General features: G+C 45.9%; 1 protein-coding gene across 15 annotated transcripts in view; it reads left to right on the plus strand.

Annotated features, from left to right (window-relative positions):
• AFF1 (ALF transcription elongation factor 1) overlaps positions 1-18,665 on the plus strand; it is a 197,552-nt gene that overhangs the window by 158,980 nt on the left and 19,907 nt on the right. For all 15 annotated transcript variants that reach the window (XM_051820180.3, XM_089303145.1, XM_070047916.2 and 12 more), the window contains 4 exons: positions 1,663-1,717; positions 1,841-1,878; positions 5,343-5,499; positions 13,067-14,002. In XM_051820180.3, the coding sequence (XP_051676140.3) occupies positions 1,663-1,717; positions 1,841-1,878; positions 5,343-5,499; positions 13,067-14,002 (1,186 nt within the window). The remainder of the gene's footprint in view (positions 1-1,662; positions 1,718-1,840; positions 1,879-5,342; positions 5,500-13,066; positions 14,003-18,665) is intronic.

Consider the following 18,665-nt stretch of genomic DNA (forward strand, 5'->3'; position numbering starts at 1 on the left):
TCTGAAGGGTTTTGACTTCCAATAAAAAAGGTTTAGCGTATCAGTAATACTGCAGCAGCTATTTTTCTTTCCAGTTTTATTTATAGTGTTTCCTCAAGTAATCATGCTCAAGATATCTGAGGGCCATGGGAGAGTGTAGTTACTGATTTCTACTATTGAAATTTGAGCATCTCCATAGAAAGTTAGGGGTGGCAGGTGTTAATGTCTAAGAAAACATGTACAGAAAGTTTGAGGAAGTGAGCTGACTTTTCCCCACCAGAATGGTAAACATGCTGTCTAGACAACATTATCTTTTGTATAAGAGTACTTCATAAACTTTGTGGAAAGTGGATTTACTCGATAAATTTATTTTGGTACAGAATGTTTGAACTTCATGCATAGTTTTTTCATAATACATGTTTTCCACAAGCATTTTTATTTACTTAATTTTTGAAAAGATTTACTTATTTTGAAAGTCTGGCCATGTCAAACTAGGAGCCTAGAACACAATTTGGACCTCCCATGTGGGTGGCAGGTACTCGAGTACTTGAGCCATCACCTGCTGTCAGGACTTGAACCCAGGCGCTCAGATATGGTGTGTGGGCATTTTAAATGCTGCCAGAGGTCCCCTCCCTTTGTGAACTTTTTGAAAGCTCCTCATTTGCATGGTTTTCACATTTTTTTTGCATGAAAATTAGCTTTTAATTCTATTTCCTATAAACTTTTTTTTTTTTTTTTTTTTTTGGACAGGCAGAGTGGACAGTGAGAGAGAGAGAGAGGTCTTCCTTTGCCCTTGGTTCACCCTCCAATGGCCGCCGTGGCCGGCGCACCGCGCTGATCCGAAAGCAGGAGCCAGGTACTTATCCTGGTCTCCCATGGGGTGCAGGGCCCAAGCACCTGGGCCATCCTCCACTGCACTCCCTGGCCACAGTAGAGAGCTGGCCTGGAAGAGGGGCAACCGGGACAGAATCCGGCACCCCGACCGGGACTAGAACCCGGTGTGCCAGCGCCGCAAGGCGGAGGATTAGCCTAGTGAGCCGCGGCGCCGGCCTCCTATAAACTTTTTGAAGTATACTTGTATTTCTGTGTTTCCCATTGATTAGTGTTCTTAGAAAAGAGAATACATTTTTGCCTGTGAAAAATACTGTCCAAAGATCGTTATTAAGATGACTGTTCTGTTACAGTTCCTTGATAGCTTCTTATATCTCACTGTGTATTTATTTCTTGCATAGTGCTTTTTATGTGCCTGGCACTATCCTATGTGCTTAACAAATAGTCCTCATTTATCATTCACTCATTTAATGGTTAATCGTTTACTCCAGTTCACCTACAAACTGTGAAAAAAAAGAAAAAAGTTTGAGCGTGTTGTGTTGTGTGTGTGTGGATGCTGGCCTCATGGTTAGGGCTCTGACTCTAGTGGGGTGACAGCAGATGTTTGCCTAGTGGATGGTTCTGCTTCAGTGCTCAGACCATGGGAAGGACTGAGTTCAGAGCTGCTAAGGGCCTTTGAACTGGACTGGCTCCTTTGTCATCCTGTCATTTCCACAGAAGTAAAACACTTGATGCAATCACCCACCCTGCCCCTCTCTTGATATCCTTGAACATAGTCTATTCATATGCAGTTAGCAAAGTTGCTGGAAATTATTTCAAGTCTTACGCTGTGTCTGTCCCTGCCCATTCCAGCATGCTTGAAGATGACCTTCAGCTCAGCGACAGTGAGGACAGTGACAGTGAACAAGTAAGCTTCGGACATCCCATCGTTCCAGGAATCCTTTTAAATCCATCTGGTATATCTGAGCTGCTTATCCTAATATGTTTTTTGTTCTTTTTCTGGTCCTCCTTCCTTTTTGTGAACACCTAGACCCCAGAGAAGCCGCCTTCCTCAGCCGCACCTCCAAGGTATGTGTGCCAGTTTCCCTCAAGTTGTACGGAACATTTGCGTTGTTTTACCAACCAGATGTGGAGAAAAAACAAAACCTTAGCACCCTTAGTTTCTTCATGGGGAAGGAGATAGAGGACCACAGTTAAAGGAAAGTACAGTTTAATATTTTGGAAGCTTAAATTAACTAAAGAGTAGTTGTTAACGCTAAAAACATGATATGGTCTGTGCCAACTGACTTTACCAGTTTGAATGTTAAAAAATTTTGAGAGTTTAAAAGTGAACTTAAAGCACAATTTATTATCAGTTTTGTATAACCAGAATTTGAATAGTTAGACTGAAGAGCCCTATGTTTTAAACAAGTTGACAGGTTTGCTGTGAGTTTTAAAGATTTATTTATTTGAAGAGCAGAGTGACCAAGAGAGAGAGAGAAAGATCTTCCATTTGCTGGTTCATTCCCCATAAGCTTGCAACAACCAGGACTTGAGGCCAGACCAAAGCCAGAAGCCGGGAACTCCATCTGAGTCACCCACACCTTGCTATTTTTTTTTTTTTTTTAAGATTTCTTATTTAAATTTTAAAGGCAGGATGAGAGAGAGCAAGATCTTCCATCTGCTGGTTCACTCCCCAAGTGACCACATAGCAAGGGCTGGGCCAGGTTGAAACCAGGAGCCTGGAACTCCATCCAGGTCTTGCACGTGGGTGGCAGTGGCCAAGTACTTGGGCTGTCTTCTGCTTTTTCAGCGCATTAGCAGGGCCCTGGATTGGAAGCAGAGCAGCTGGGGCTTGAACCAGAGCTCATATGGGATGCTGGCATCATAGGCTACGGCCTAACCTGCTGCGCCACGATTTACTATGTTTTTAAAAACTGAATAGCTGAATCATTTCTAGAACTTGTTTTTCACTGTACCTTGTTTTTTTTTTTAAGAGTTACAGGACTTTAATTGTTTCAGCTGCTTTTGAACCTGCAAGTTGTTTTTGTGTGATGGAAAATGGTACTGTTTTAATTTTGTAAACAAGCCAGCCATCTTTTAGGAAATATGTTACTATAGTGTTGGTAAACAAAAACTTTTTGAGCTATTATTTTTCTTCTAAGTTTAGTTATTTTATGTGCAAGCTACCTGCCTTTCATAGATAAAGTGATTTTATTCCATTGAGACTTGCTCATTCCTTTAGAGATGGTAAAAACCCAGTGATCATATAACTTGATGTTATCGTTAATGTGGAGGGAGCCCATGTAATAATAAAAAGCCTTATGGATTTGTACGGTTGGCTTCTATATTCTGTTTCTTTAGGAATTTCTGGTGCATCATGGCTGTTCATAAAATATAACAAAGTAGCCTAACTTTAAAGTGAAAGCAAAGGGAAACGCCCTGGTGAGGATGACCGAAGGGCAGTGGTAACACTGAAAGTGCGTCCATGATGAGCCTCCCTGGTTTGATTTCAGTCACAGGTGTGAAAGGGCTCACATACTTGAGCGTGCATTTTTCCTGAGGAAATTATGTGGTGATATGGTATGCTTGTGTTAGAATTACTTCAACTAGGCCGGCGCCGCGGCTCATTAGGCTAATCCTCCGCCTTGCGGCGCCGGCACACTGGGTTCTAGTCCCGATCGGGGTGCCGGATTCTATCCCGGTTGTCCCTCTTCCAGGCCAGCTCTCTGCTGTGGCCCGGGAAGGCAGTGGAGGATGGCCCAAGTGCTTGGGCCCTGCACCCCATGGGAGACCAGGATAAGCACCTGGCTCCTGCCATCGGATCAGCACTGTGCGCCGGCCACAGTGGCCATTGGAGGGTGAACCAACGGCAAAAGGAAGACCTTTCTCTCTGTCTCTCTCGCAGTGTGAGCAGCATATATTTTCTCACTTACCTGAAGTCATTGCCTTTTTTTTTTTTTTGTAAGGAATACAAATTTCATAAATACAACTTTGGGAATATAATTATTCTTCCCACCATACCCGCCCTCCCAGCCACACTTCCAACCCTCCTTCTCCCCTTCCCAGTCCCATTTTCCATTAAGATTCATTTTCAATGAACTTTGTACACAGAAGACCAACTCTGTACTAAGTAAAGACTTCAACAGTTTGCACACACAAGAAAACTGAGAACTAGTTTTACAGTTAACTCTTGTAAGTCATTGAGGACAGAGGTCCTGCATGGGGAGTTAATGCACAGTGACTCCTGTTGTTAATTTAACAATTAATACTCCTATGAATGATGTCAGTGACCACACAAGGCTCTTGACTTGAGCTACCTAGGCTGTGGAAGCCTTTTGAACCCACAAACTCCCTCAGTATTTAGACAAGGCCATAAGCAAAGTGGACGTTCTCTCCTTCCTTTAAAGAAAAGTCCATCCTTCTTTGATGGCCATTTCTTTCTGCTGGGATCTCACAGAGATCCTTCATGTAGAACATCTTTTGCCACAGTATCTTGATTGCCTTGTTCTTACAGCTTGGAGTAGTTATCTCTACTTTGCTGATATTTGACCTTCCAAAGGATCACCGTTTATATTCAGCGATCCTTGTTTACCATGTGGTTAATTCTCTCATACAGAGAATCTAGGGAAATTATAGTTTTTGAAAGATTTATTTATTTATTTATTTGAAAGGTAGAGTTACAGAGAAGCAGAGAGAGAGAAAGTCTTCCATCTGCTGGTCCACTTCCCAGATGGCCGCAATGGCCAGAGCTGGGCTGATCCAAAGCCAGGAGCCAAGAGCCTCCTCTGGGTCTCCCACTTGGGTGCAAGGGCCCTAGGACTTGGGCCACCCTCCACTGCTTTCCCAGGCCACAGGAGTGAGCTGGATCGGAAGTAGAGTTCTGGGACTCGAACTGGCGCCCATATGGGATGCTGACACTGCAGGAGGCTGTCCTACCCACTATGCCACAGTGCCGGTCCGAGATTGTAATTTTGTGGCGTTCCTTTTGTAACTTAATTTCTATAGGTTATCTATAGCAGCGGTCAGCAAACTTAAAGTTCTAAGCTGCAAGTATTGTATAACTCATGGGCCATTAAGTTGCAGCTCCCCTACTCAGCTTTTGTAACTTACAAAAGCAGGCATAGACTTTATACGAGAGGAGGATGGGTGTAGGTGTGTTCTAATAAAACTCTACTTAGAAAGACAGCCCAGCCACCCCAGGCCCTGGCTCACCAACCTGCAAGATAAAGCACCCAGCATCTACCTTACCTGTGTACCGTGCACTTCTGCCTACATTACACTTGGTTTGTCCTTCAGGGTAACAATCCACACGTTTCTTTTTTCTGTAGTTATCTGGTGAACTGTTTTAAAAAGTGTTGTTTTGTTTTGTTTTGTTTTGTTGCTGTGTTTTAAAACACTGTAGGCCTCTCCTGTGGCTGATAGGACAGTTTATTTGTGTTAGGTAATACTGACCCCTTCCTTTCCAGTAGCAAGAAAACGAGCAGGGGATGGTAAGTGGGAAGGAATCCACCTCGCAGGGTGTCTAATTTTATCTTCTGGTTGCTTTGCAGTGCTCCCCAGTCGCTTCCACAGCCAGTGGCATCAGCACATTCCAGTAGTGCCGAGTCGGAGAGCAGCAGTGACTCGGACAGCTCCTCAGACTCGGAGAGTGAGAGCAGTTCCAGTGACAGCGAAGAGAATGAGCCCCTTGAAACCCCGGCTCCAGAGGTACCGTGCCCCCCTGGAGAAGGCCATCCAAGGTGGCAGCATTCTGTCTTCTGCGCCAGAGTCTGTGCTGTGGGCCCGGACGTCCCCGGGACTGAGCAGTCCTTGCCCCGGCGCAGTGCTCTCCTGCCCCTGCTCTGCTGTGCCTAATTCTGACCAACCCTTGGTCGTGGAAATCCGGGAGAGGTGTCTGCTGTCTCCTGTTCGAAATGATAGGTTCTTCTCTGAAAGAAAACTCATTGAGAATGTCTGCACATCATTTTCTCTTCCTGTCTTTTGAGAAAGAAATCCTGTTTTCAGTAGGCTAGCATTTTAATATTAATGAGTTTTTTTGGGGGGGATGAAATTCAGGATGCATGAATTAAAGCAAAAGGGTTGCGCTTGATTTAGCAGAGGGCAGGAACATGAACTCAAAATAAGTCATCAGGAGTTCTATTTTTGGATCACTAAAAGCCATGCATTATATTGATGGCAAAGTGATTTTGCCAGGGCCCCATGTGGAACAGGGAGATCTGTGTTTCCTGTCACCCATGCCAAGGAGATTCTGTGAATAGGAGCAAACCCGTGACACTGAACCTCTCATACCCTAAATTTATCCACAGAATTTATGCTATTTACTGGATTGTTGAGCACAGAACATTGTTAGTAACAAGTAACAAGGTTACCAAATAGCCTCAAAATTTGGATATTAGCGTAAAAATTATACAGGGTAGAAGTGCTACTGAAAAGGGAAAGCATTCTCGTTTCCTTTCTGTGAATGAGAGCGGCTGCATAGAGGAGATTATTCTGCACATTTAAGAAGAGAACACCAGGAAATCGAGGCTTTCTGATTTAAAAAGCATCAGATTTTTCTCCGCCCCTGCTGTGGAGAACACAAGCAGTCCCACCAGAGCCTTACCTGACTGCTCTGGTGATTCACGTAGGCAGACGGGAGAGCCTGGAGTGCATGAAATGGGTGTCATTTTTTGCTTGATGTGTATCTATGTCTGGCACAGTGAAGGTGCCAGTATTTTTTGGAATGAGTGGAAATGGCTTCACATTAAGTGCAGTTGACGTGCCTTCTGCATTTTAGAAACCACTCTGTTCCTAGGGCTCTTTGTTTCATTGTATGAAGCTAATTGCAGTTGAAATAATTTTTCTATGCCTGCAGGACAAGGATGGTGAATATGCAGTGCCCACAGACTGTGTGATGTTCACTGTCGTCAAGACCTCCTCTTTATGTGTCATTGTATTCAGATAGAAAAATCTCTAGACTTGATAGGTCACTGATCTCTGAAGGCCAATTCAGTTATTTAGTAAAATTCAACTCCAGTAAAATGGAAATGGTACAGTTTTGACTGAATAGTTGAAAGTTACAACAAAATGTTAATCTTGGTGTTTGTAATTATTAGATGTAGTTACGTCCTACTGCTCTACAAGTTAGTGGATCAAGACCTCTTCAGTGTAAAATAATGCTCCCATCTTTATTTTTAAAAACCACTTCACTGGGCTGGCGCCGCGGCTTACTAGGCTAATCCTCTGCCTTGCGACACTGGCACACGGGTTCTAGTCCCGGTGGGGGCGCCAGATTCTGTCCCGGTTGCTTCTCTTCCAGGCCAGCTCTCTGCTGTGGCCCGGGAGTGCAATGGAGGATGGCCCAAGTGCTTGGGCCCTGCACCCCATGGGAGACCAGGATAAGTACCTGGCTCCTGCCATCAGATCAGCGCGATGCGCCAGCTGCGGCGGCCATTGGAGGGTGAACCAACGGCAAAGGAAGACATTTCTCTCTGTCTCTCTGTCTCTCTCTCTCTCACTGTCCACTCTGCCTGTCAAAAAAAAAAAAAAACCACTTCACTAAAAGCAGCTGATATTTGTACTGCCGTAGTGAGTTGCAAATCTAGGCTCTGAGATGGTTGTATGCACTGAGACTCATCTTACAAGGAATATTTTGTCTTTACTTAGATTTTATACTTTTATTAGGTGTTTAACTACTTTTCTTCCTCTTTGAAAAAGTGAAGTCTGGAAAACATTATTCTATTCTTGGTTATTTAGGAATCTGCTTAGTTTTCTCAGCTATTGATTGTTCAGGCATTTGATAGTAAACTAGCTTGTACTGTTCGCATAGTCGGTTCTTAGAGCTCTGTTGTAAATTATTTGACTTATTTCCAAACAACTCTGCAAGATTAATAGCTTTCTTTTGCCTCTAAAGAAGTAGTTCTAAAATTGAAACTTTGAACCATTTAACTCTGGGAGCTTTTTTCTTTTCTTTTTTTTTTTTTAAGACCTAATATACACTTATCTTCTCATACACTTTTTTTCAGTTTTATTTATTTGAAAGGCAGAGTTACAGAGAAGTAGTAGTGGAGAGAGGGAGGGAGAGAGGTCTTCCATCCATTGGTTCATTCCCCGAATGGCCACAACAACCAAAGCTGGGCCGAACCAAAGCCAAGAGCCAGGAGCTTCTTCTGGGTCTCCCATGCAGATGCAAGGACCCAAGGACTTGCACCATCTTCTGCTCCTTTCCCAGGTACATTAGCACGGAGCTGGATCAGAAGTGGAGCAACTGGGACTCGAACTGGTGCCATATGGGATGCCGGCACTACAGGCAGCAGCTTTACTGGCTACGCCACAGGCTGGCTCCTGGAAGCTATTTTTCTGTTATTTTTTTGTTTCTAATTAAGCTTTGCCCCCCCCGCTGACTGTATCTGCATTTATGTCAGTTGTAAGTAACATGAATTCCTTAATCAGCCATAGAAACCATCCTTATCTTCCTCACTCTTTATTTCATTTATTTTTAATGCTTTGTGTTTAAAAAATATTTTTTAAGATTGATTTATTTGAAAGGCAAAAAGTTACAGAGGGGTGGGGAGGCAGGGAGGGAGGGAGGGAGGGAGTCTGTCTGCAAATGGCCACAACAGCCAAAACTAGATCAGGCCAAAGCAAGGAGCCCGGAACTCCTCCTTGTCTTATAGGTGGCAGGGGCCCAAAGACTTTGGGAATATTCCACTGATTTTCCAGGCATGTTAACAAGGAAACTATGAGGTTTTACTGAAAACATAGCTATATATTGTACATAGCTCAGAAGTTCTTATTCAGAGCCATACTTTATTCTAAAATACACTAACTTTTGCCAGTTTCAGAGATTTGGAGAAATAAAGAAACATATGTATAAACATGTATTAAAACAATTAACAGGAGGCGGCCTGTGGCGTAGTGAGTAAAACTGCCACCTGCAATGCCGGCGTCCTATATGGGCGCCAGTTCGGATCCCAGCTGCTCCTCTTCTGATCCAGCTCTCTGCTATGGCCTGGGAAAGCAGTGCAAGGTGGTTCAAGTCCTTGGGCCCCTGCCTCCTGCATGAGGCACCCAGAAGAAGCTTGTAGCTCCTGGCTTCAGATCGGTTCAGCTCTGGCCCTTGTGGCCATTTGGGGAGTGAACCAGTGGATAGATGACTTCTCTCTCTCCCTCTCTCCCTCCTACCCTCCTTCTCCCCTCTTTCTCAGCCTCCGCCTCCGCCTCTCAGTAACTCTGCCTTTCAAATAAATAAATAATTTTTTAAAAAACAATTAACAAAAATAATTATAAATTTTTTTCTACTTTGAATTTTCAACGGAGGTTGAGCATCCCTAATCCCCAAATCCAGAATGTTCTAAAATCTGAAACTTTTTGAGCACCTGCATGATGGCACACCTGATTCACGTGACGGGTTATAGTCAAAATGTAGGCACTGTATAGGCATTGTGTAAAGTTACTCTCAGGCCCTGTGTGCAAGATTCATATGCAGCATGAAAGAAAAATGAACTTGGTGTTTAGCTTTTTGTCCATCCCCCCCCCCCCCTTTTGTTTTTTGACAGGCAGAGTAGACAGTGAGAGAGAGAAAGGTCTTCCTTTTTCCATTGGTTCACCCCACAATGGCTGCTGTGGCAGGTGCACCATGCTTATCTGAAGCCAGGAGCCAGGTGCTCCCTCCTGGTCTCCCATGCGGGTGCAGGCCCAAGGACTTGGGCCATCCTCCACTGCCCTCCTGGGCCACAGCAGAGAGCTGGACTGGAAGAGGAGCAACCGGAATAGAATCCGGCACCCTGACTGGGACTAGAACCCCGGGGTGCCGGCGCCGCAGGCGGAGGATTAGCCTATTGAGCCACGGCGCCGGCCTGTCCATCCTTTAAATATCTCACTATGTATATGTGAATATTCTAGAATATTTTTTTCAAAAAGTGAAATATTAATACCATCTTTGGATAAGGATTCCACCAGTCCTGGGAAGATAGAAGGGAATGAGGAAAGGCAGAAGGGTCAGACCCCTGAATCCTATGTGATGCTTATCTACTTAACATTCATTTTAAAGTCTATTCTTAGTTAGACCCATATGCAGCAGGATCTGAGTCATACCTGACCTGAAAGGATGTTAACCATTCTGCAGATTTAACTGGATACACAGAAAGGAGTGCCCTACCCTTTCCCCTTGTCTAGGCTCACCAACTTCATTTTGCCCTGAAATTGGGCCGTGGGCCTCTCTCCTGGACATTTTTAGGACCACAGAAGAAGTAAATGTTTTATTTCTGTAATCAGGACATTCCTTTAGGGACTACTAAAAGTATCACAATACTGCCCTGTTTGTGGGGGTTACTTATACTGGGAATGTCTTCCCTTTTTGGCTCACTCAGAAGTACTCTTTTAAAGAACATGCCAGTGGTTGGGGTGCAGCCTAACCTTTCCTGCGGAAGGGCGTGAGGGGTTGAGTTCCTAGCACGACTGGCATGTGCCGCATCTTACTGCCTTGTCCTATCGGCTTATCACTGGTACACCACACCCTCCTGTCCTTGAAGGAAATCATGTTTGACAAGTATGTATTGTTTGCTAATCTTTTCTCTACCCTTAGCTATCATCTTGCCCTGTTAGAATATTGAATGCAGATTTGGATCACATGTGACAAAGTGCCTGGCACATAATAGTGGTTTCCTTCTTCCCTCTCTTCCTGTTCTGGAATTCAGTGAGAGCTTGGGTGTAGAGTTGGTTCAATTGTAGGAAGCTGGAAAGGAGATACATTGTCATAGCAGCGGTAAGGTAAAAGAAGGGGTAAGAAAGAATTACACAGCTACCTTTCTGTCCGAAGATTTTTTTTTTCTTTTTTCTTTATTCTTTCTTTTCTTCTTCTTTTTTTTTTTTTTTTTTGACAGGTAGAGTTAGACAGTGAGAGAGAGACAGAGAGAAAGGGAGAAAGGTCTTCCTTCCGTTGGTTCACCCCCTAAATGGCCACTACGGCCGGAGCTGCACCGATCTGAAGCCAGGAGCCAGGTGCTTCCTCCTGGTCTCCCATGAGGGTACAGGGGCCCAAGCACTTGGGCCATCCTCTACTGCACTCCCAGGCCACAGCAGAGAGCTGGACTGGAAGAGGAGCAACCAGGACTAGAACCTGGCGCCAATTTGGGATGCTGGCACTGCAGGCGGAGGATTAGCCAAGTGAGCCATGGCACCGGCCCCCTGAAGATTTCTTAAAGATTTTCCTAGCTCTGTTGTGTTATAGTCACACTAAGCCCAAAGAACCCGCTTGATCATTTTATTCCTGACCAGAAAGCCTTTACATGCTGTTCTCTTACTTTTGTATTATTAGAATTGCATGTGTTGAAGAGTCAAAATATTGGATTATACTACTTGGAAAATGTGTCAGTAATCTTACTCTTAAAAGTCTCCATCTACTGTAGTGGTTTCCTTATCTACAATCAGTTAATTCCCATGTGAAGTCTTCCAGCAGTCTTCTTAGTGCGTTGTGTATAAGTTTTAGTCATTCATACAAACCACCTGTCAGAATGGAACATAAGCAATAAGCCAGCGACGTAGCCCTTAAAGTATAGTCATCATTTACCCTGTTGGACACTAATATTCTTCTCTGTGAGGTAAAATTCATATATATGGCAGTGCACCCACAGGAATGCTCAGGTATCTCGTATAGCACTGAGAGCAAGACAAAGCAGTGGATCTTGGAGATGTAGAGGTCTCTGTTCTGTTAAGATCTGAGATCCTTGTGGGAGAATGATGCGATGCATCAATAGTTGATTTAGCAACAATGGCTTAAGTAACAAGAGTGAAGTTAGGCACTTCTGTTTATTTGCGGAATCAGTTGTTCAGGTAATCAGTGTAATCTCATTGTGGTCAGCATGTGCTCTGGAAAGTCTGTTTCTGTTGTGGAGACACAGGTGCAGCTTCAGACCAGGTTACCTGCAACAAGACACTCAATGTCTGGCTTTTAAAGACTGTAAGTGGAGCTGGTATTTGGCTAATGTGGCCTCACTTGACATCTTTTTTTAAAAAATCAAGGTGTAAAATTTGAAAATCATTACATATCAATGATACACTGATAGAGCCATGTCACAAATGTAACATTCTTAAGTACATAAGAGAAATGAAATCCTTGAAAAAGTCTTTTTCAGTTGAAAAGGATGTCAAAATAAGAGACAAAACATGGCATCTGTTGCTAATCACTAAACGTAGTGTATTTACTAGCCACCTTCTCAAAGTCCTTGATAAGAGTTCCTGTTACTCATTTCCCTTATTATTCTCTGTAATAGAGCATTTTACCAGCACTGTTTTGCCAACTACTAGAACAGTTGGCTAAAATGTGTCAACTCTGTTCATACTGTACCATTGGAACAAAATGTTCATACTACCAACATTCTCAGTAGTTGTCTATGGCTATTAGTCAATATCTACTACAACAGAATTCCCAAAATGAAGTGTTTTCACAGTTGATTATTGCAGAATCTGACCTGTGATTGGAGGAGAATAAATAGAACCTAAAAAAATTTTTTAGACATTTATTTTGTCCTTTGAACAGGAGAGTTAACAGTGCAGGGGTGGGGGTGACATGGAGAAATCTTCTATCCTCTGGTTCACTCCCCTGGTGGTCCAGAAGTGAAGGCTGGACCAAGCTGAAGCCAAGAGCTCCATCCTGGTCTCCCACTGTGGTGTCAGGGACCCAAGCACATGGGCCATCATCTGTATTCCCACACCCATTAGCAGGGAGTTGGATTGGTAGTGGAGCAGCCGGGGCTGGAACCAATGATCTTTTGGGATGCCCCTGTCCTTGCAGGCTGTGGCTTACTTCCTGGCCACAAAACTGGCCCCAGAACCTAAATTCTTTTTTTTTTTTTTTTTAAAGATTTATTTTATTTATTTGAAAGAGTTACAGAGAGAGGTAGAGACAGAGAGAGAGAGGTCTTCCTTCCACTGGTTCACTCCCCAGATGGCCACGATGGCCGGAGCTGTACTGATACAAAGCCAGGAGCCTCCTCCGGGTCTCCCACATGGGTACAGGGGCCCAAGGACTTGGGCCATCTTCTACTGCTATCCCAGGCCATAGCAGAGAGCTGAACGGGAAGAGGAGCAGCCGGGACTAGAACCGGCACCCATATGGGATGCCAGGACTTCAGGCCAGGGCTTTAACCCACTGCGCCACAGCACGGGCCCCATGAACCTAAATTCTTAGGTTCGAAATAATTCCTCTCCCCAGGACAATTCTGTATAACCAAATGACTCACAAAAAAGAAGAGTTTCTCATCATTGGTCTTCTCTGTGTTTCCTTATTTTTTAGCCAGAGCCTCCAACAACCAACAAATGGCAGTTGGACAACTGGTTGACCAAAGTGAGCCAGCCAGCAGCGCTCCCTGAAGGCCTCGGGCGCCCAGAGCCCGTGCGCCGACACCAGGAGGGCAAGGGCGGCAGTGACAGCGGCACAACAGGGCAGGAACATGCTGACCCCAAAGATCCAACCGCCAAGAACTCCAGCAAAGCCCCCCGGATCCCTCCCGAAGGCTCTCACTCTGGAAAGAGAAGCTGCCAGAAGTCACCTGCACCCCAGGAACCTTTGCTGAGGCAAACCCTTGGAACCAAACAACCCAAAAAGCCCGCCAAAGTTGCTGGCCAGGCCCACTCGCAGGCTGGCCTGCAGGTGGAAAGTGAGCCAGGACGGGCCCTGGACTCTGTGCAGCAGACCGCCAAGGACAAGCCTAAAGTGAAGACGAAAGGCAGGCCACGCTCTGGGGCTGGCCGAGAGTCCAAGCCTGCTGTTCCCACCCCCGGTGAGCGGAAAAAACACAAGAGCCCCCCGCCACCGGCCCCCTGCAAGGCGCCTGCGGGCCGGGAACCCACAAAGGAACACGCAGAGGCCCGGAGCCCCGAACCCTTAGCTCTTGTTCCCTTGGCACAGAGCCAAGGTGTGCCCCCCAGCGGCAGCGGCGCCAGGACTAGTGGCTGCCGGCAGGCTGTGGTCGTCCAGGAGGACGGCCGCAGAGACAAACTCCCGGTGCCTTTGAGAGACACCAAGTTGCTCTCGCCGCTCAGGGACCCTCCTCTCCCACAAAGCCTGATGGTGAAGATCACCTTGGACCTTCTTACACGCATACCCCACCCGCCTGGCAAGGGCAGCCGCCAAAAGAAACCCGAGGACAAACAGCTGCCTGCTGGGAGGAAGCAAGACTCCGAGAAGAAAAGCTCCGACCCCTCTTGCAAGTTGGCCAAAAAGAGGAAGGTGAGTGTGGGCAGCCCAGCCTCCCGCCCAGTGCTGGAGGCCCTGTGTGGACTTTGCGCTGTCTGTGCTTGGTGCTTGATTTAAACCTGGCTCAGAGCTGTCTTTGAAGAGCCTGGAAATCTTTGTTTCCGGGAGATGGCGGAGTGTGCGCCTTCTCCCCTGGTGACTGTGTGGTCCTGGGTGCTTGCCATCCTGCAGATGCAGGTGAGCAAAGTGCTAGGTCCCTCAGCTGTCTGCTAGGTTGGATTCTGCGAGGCAGTCATTGGGAAGGGCAGCTTCTCCAGGGACACTGTCACTGTTCTGGGTACAGTTTTGTGAATGCTGGAAACATTGGTATTTACCCATTAGCCCATTAGGTTTTGCCCTAAAAATGAAGACCTTACATGAATTGAAGTGTTAATCTGAATAACTTAAAGAACTGTTCTATACAAGTTTCATTCCTCTAGTATCATCTTTTTAAGTACTAATATTGCATCCATGTTTTATCTCATGACCATGAAGCACCTCATTAGAGCTATAAAATGTATGTTAGTGTATGTTGTGAAGTAATACAGGCAGTATGCTCCATTGCAAAGTGTGGGACATCTGTCATTTATTACAATTTTTTGGAAGTTTCACTTAAGGAATGGACATAGTAAAGAAAAAATGTCCTGTAGTATTTAAACCTTCTAGCACATGGGTGTAGCTCTGTTTGGACATTCTGCTTCCTCCCCTTAATCTGAAGCACTGAGCTCTTGATCTATTTGTGCTTCTTCATATGGAGGATTAGTGAGTTGCTCCCCAGTGGCTTTCCCAAGCCAGCCTGCCCGTTATTCAGAGCCGATGGGCCAGTACTCTGAATACAATTTTTAACACTCTTATAAGTCTATGAAAAGCTTCTTAGGCCGCTGTGGAAGTTTAAACTTGGAATAGCGAAGGGAAAGTGATCCTAAGTCCGTCACCTCTGAGAAGGGAGTGAAGGGTGGCCGTTTTCTCGTGAGCCTTGTCGCAGGAGACACGAGGGTGTGATAGCCACACCTCTGCAGCAGGCACACCAAGGAGTGGGATCACACGCTACTGGGTGAGGTAGGAGAAGGCGAGTGAGTGAGTGAGTGAGTGAGTTTCTGTATAGAGTACAAAACTTTATGGGTAAAACTGTGATGGACCTGGTGAGGAAACCTAACCTGTGTTTAACGTGCGCAAAGAAATGTCAAACAGACCCATACACTCGCTCACTGCCTGTGCCTCCCAGCTGCCGCAGTCTGACGTGGTCTCCAGGGCTGGCCTCCTGAAATTGCTGGGAAGTACTGACTTCTGAAATGCTTACTTACCAAGTAGAAATGTTTAGAAATCGGAAGATGTCCTGGAGAGTTACTGAGCCCAGTCCCTCCCCCTCTTCCCACCCCGTGCAACTATCCAAGTGTTGCTTATGGCTCTAGAAAGGGAAACTCCTAGCTCTCCCTGTTGTCTCTAAGAACTGGGCCCTTTAAAAGCCATTCCCAGGTTTCTGCTGAGCTCTGCCAGGGCAGGTATTTATCTCTGTGTTTACAGCATGGAGAAATAATGCTTGCTTCCTCTCTCTGCAAGCAGCTGGGCGATCTGGCCCGGGACACAGTCTGAGGACATGGGACCAATGGGATTGGAGTCTGGCTTTTGGTTCCAAACATCTGCTGTATTATGGTCACCTGGAGAGCCTAGGCACTGATGGCAAAATATAGGCATGCCCTTCCCACCCGTCTTGGTATTTCTGAAATTCTCTAGGCGGTCCTAAGGCCTAGCAGGGCTGGGAAGCACTGCAGTGGAACCTCATTACAGGGCCGGATCATGCAAGAAGCAATCTTTGCGGGGTGGGGTCCAGAATTCCTCAGGTGTGCTGCAATCATGTATCCAGGCAACCAGGAATTCCCTGTCTGAATTATACCTTTAGTTAAAACATTTCTTAGAAGCTTCCAAATGAATATGAGAACCGGTCAGCTGACGCTAATTTCACGAGCAGGGACTCACATGTTTTTTGTTTGTGTGTGTTTGTTTTGTTTTCATTCTTCCTCTTCCTGCTGGATTCCAGGTGAGGAATAGTGAACGCACTGATTCTGAGCCCTTCCCTGTCTGCCTCTCCTCATCAGTAGCCCTGTTGCTTGTTCAGGCCTCCTGGGCTCCAGCCCTCTGACATGTGTGATGTCTCCAGTGGGCAACCTCGCAGGGGTCGTGGCCCTCCGTGGCGGAGGCAGAGCTGTGATCTTTTTAAAGCTTGGATACTTTCCCTGAAGTTTGATAGTGAGGATTTCTTTCACTTCATTTTGAGTGTGTAAACAAAATTCTCTCAGGATACAGGGAGACCTTCAGGAGTGTGCTTGATTCTTCACATGAATGAAACTTAGTGTTTTCATTTAAAGACTTTGTAGTCTTGTCCCTCTCCTGGTACAAAACTTAACAGATATTTTCAAAGGGTTTAAATAGCCTTGGAGTAATTTTTGACTGAAAAGCATGTGGTGAAAATTGCAATGGTGTATAGTTGTCTTTTTTTTTTTTTTGGAATTATTTTATTTATTTGAAAGACAGAGTTACACAGAGAGGTAGAGTCAGAGAGAGAAGTCTTCCATTCCTCTGGTTCACTCCCCAAATGACTGCAATGGCCAGAGCTGCACCAATCCGAAGCCAGGAGCCAGGAGCTTCTTCCGAGTCTCCCATGTGGGTGCAGGGGCCCAGGGACGTGGGCCATCTTCTGCTTTCCCAGGCCATTAGCAGAGAGCTGGATCAGAAGAGGAGCAGCTGGGACTAGAACTGGCGCCCATATGGGATGCTAGCACTGCAGACTAGGGCTGTAACCCACTGCACCACAATACCAGCCCTGGTATATAGTCTTAAACTTGCATAGTGCTCCTTATGTAAAACACTAAATTGTATTGATCTTATTGGAATTTATAATTCCAACTTTATTTTATTTATGTAATTGTTAAATTTCCAAATTTGAAAGAAATGTTGATGTTGAGGGTCACAATATAGTACACAGTCAGACTGGTGCCACTTGCGAGCATTCTAAAATGACCCTGACATGCCCCAAGCTGCATGTGGGAGCTGTGTGGCCTTCCAGGCGTTGTTGCATATAATATACATTTCAAATAAATGCATAGTCTGTCTTGAAAACCACTTAGATAAATAACTGAACAAAACGTACATCCCAGTCTTTCATTTTTCTAAATTACTTGTTTTACTGACCAAGACACTTTAACATTTTGAAGAGCAAATGTCAGTGCCCTCGCTTCTGCCTGTGCTCTGGAGTGAGGAGGGAAGTTACGGTGCAGATGGGAAAATGCCCCTCCTGCCTGGTGGGGGCGCTCGCTTCTGTCTTTCCTTCCATCCAAGATCCCACTGTCTCTTTGGGGATGGTTTCTCCAAATCAGTAGCCCCCGTCATTACCCATCAAAACACTAGGGCTTGAGAGTGAGTCCCTTGTAATTTCCTAAAGCCCTTAGATCCAGTGTCGTCAGGCCTGGTGGCTCCCCTGGGAAGGGCATCGCTGCTACGTGCACACCGCAGCTAAGGCTGTTTTCGGGCATCCTGATTCCTGAGTCCCTCACTGAGGAGGAGAAACACGGACTGGCCTTCCCTTCCCGTGGACACATGCTGCCTTTCCAGGAATCCCGGCCCCTGCGCTTGGTGCATGCTTGGACTGGCTGTCCCACGTGTCTGTTCCTTACTGAAGCTCCTTCGCTGGCACAGCTCAGGGATGTACCCGAATTTCCCAGAAGGCTGATTTTCTGGTTGTCTTACGCTCAGAAGTTCTCAAGCTCATTAGCTTCTCTCTGGGGAAGACAATAGAGTCTCAGACTGTGCGTGTTAAAAGAATCTTAGCTGAGAGTGGTTCAGCCACTGCCTTTTATAGATGAGATCCAGAAGGTCCAAGCGTGCCTTCTCCCAGCCCAGCGAGCTTTCCCATGTGTTCTGCATGCAAGGCAGAAGGTCAGAGTTCAAGACTGGGTTCTGACGGGCAGTTGTGGTGTCCTTCCGGGCTCTGTTTCTCCCTTGCCTCCAGCCTACCCCCACACAGTCCTCCTCTACTTTCATTTCCCTTTCAGACGCTCCCGCCTTCTCCTCCTCCCTCCCAGCAATCCCACCCCTATCACAAAGGTGCTGTGGACAATACCTTTCATTCAGTTAGAAAAATCTGTGGCCCAAAGTAAGTATCAGATGTGGAAGAAGCCACCTTCATTTTCCCCTGCTAGCTATAAGCAGCTGTCTGGGGTTGAACCCGTGCTGGGGTGGGTCTCAGGCTGCCTTGGAGGCATCTCCCTACAGGCCAGCTAGGCCTGGAAGGGGCCCCTCTCTTCCTTTTATGGTCTTTGTTCCTGCCCTTTTGCTGGGCTCTGTAGGTGGAGCAGCATTTGGCAAATGGTCCGTGGCTGCCTGACCCAACAGGTTAAGAAGAGCAAACAAGTCGGTTAGGCCCAGATCAGCAGCCGGCAGCCTCGTTTTGTGGTTGGTGCAGGTATCACTGAGGCTTATCCTTATGAATAAAGAATTTCTGAAACCCAGGCTTTAGACCGGATTCCCTGAGGTGGGGGTGACCTGGGGATAAGTCACAAAGCAAAGGGACATCTTTTTCCTCATGAGGAAAGAGTGCATGGCTCTCATAAGGTTTTCCCATGGCTTTAGACCACTGTGCCTCTTATTTTTCAGGGGCCTT

This window comes from Oryctolagus cuniculus, chromosome 8, assembly GCF_051225735.1.
Source record: "Oryctolagus cuniculus isolate XC-2025 breed Fujian yellow rabbit chromosome 8, ASM5122573v1, whole genome shotgun sequence".
NCBI classification, from domain to species: Eukaryota; Metazoa; Chordata; class Mammalia; order Lagomorpha; family Leporidae; genus Oryctolagus; species Oryctolagus cuniculus.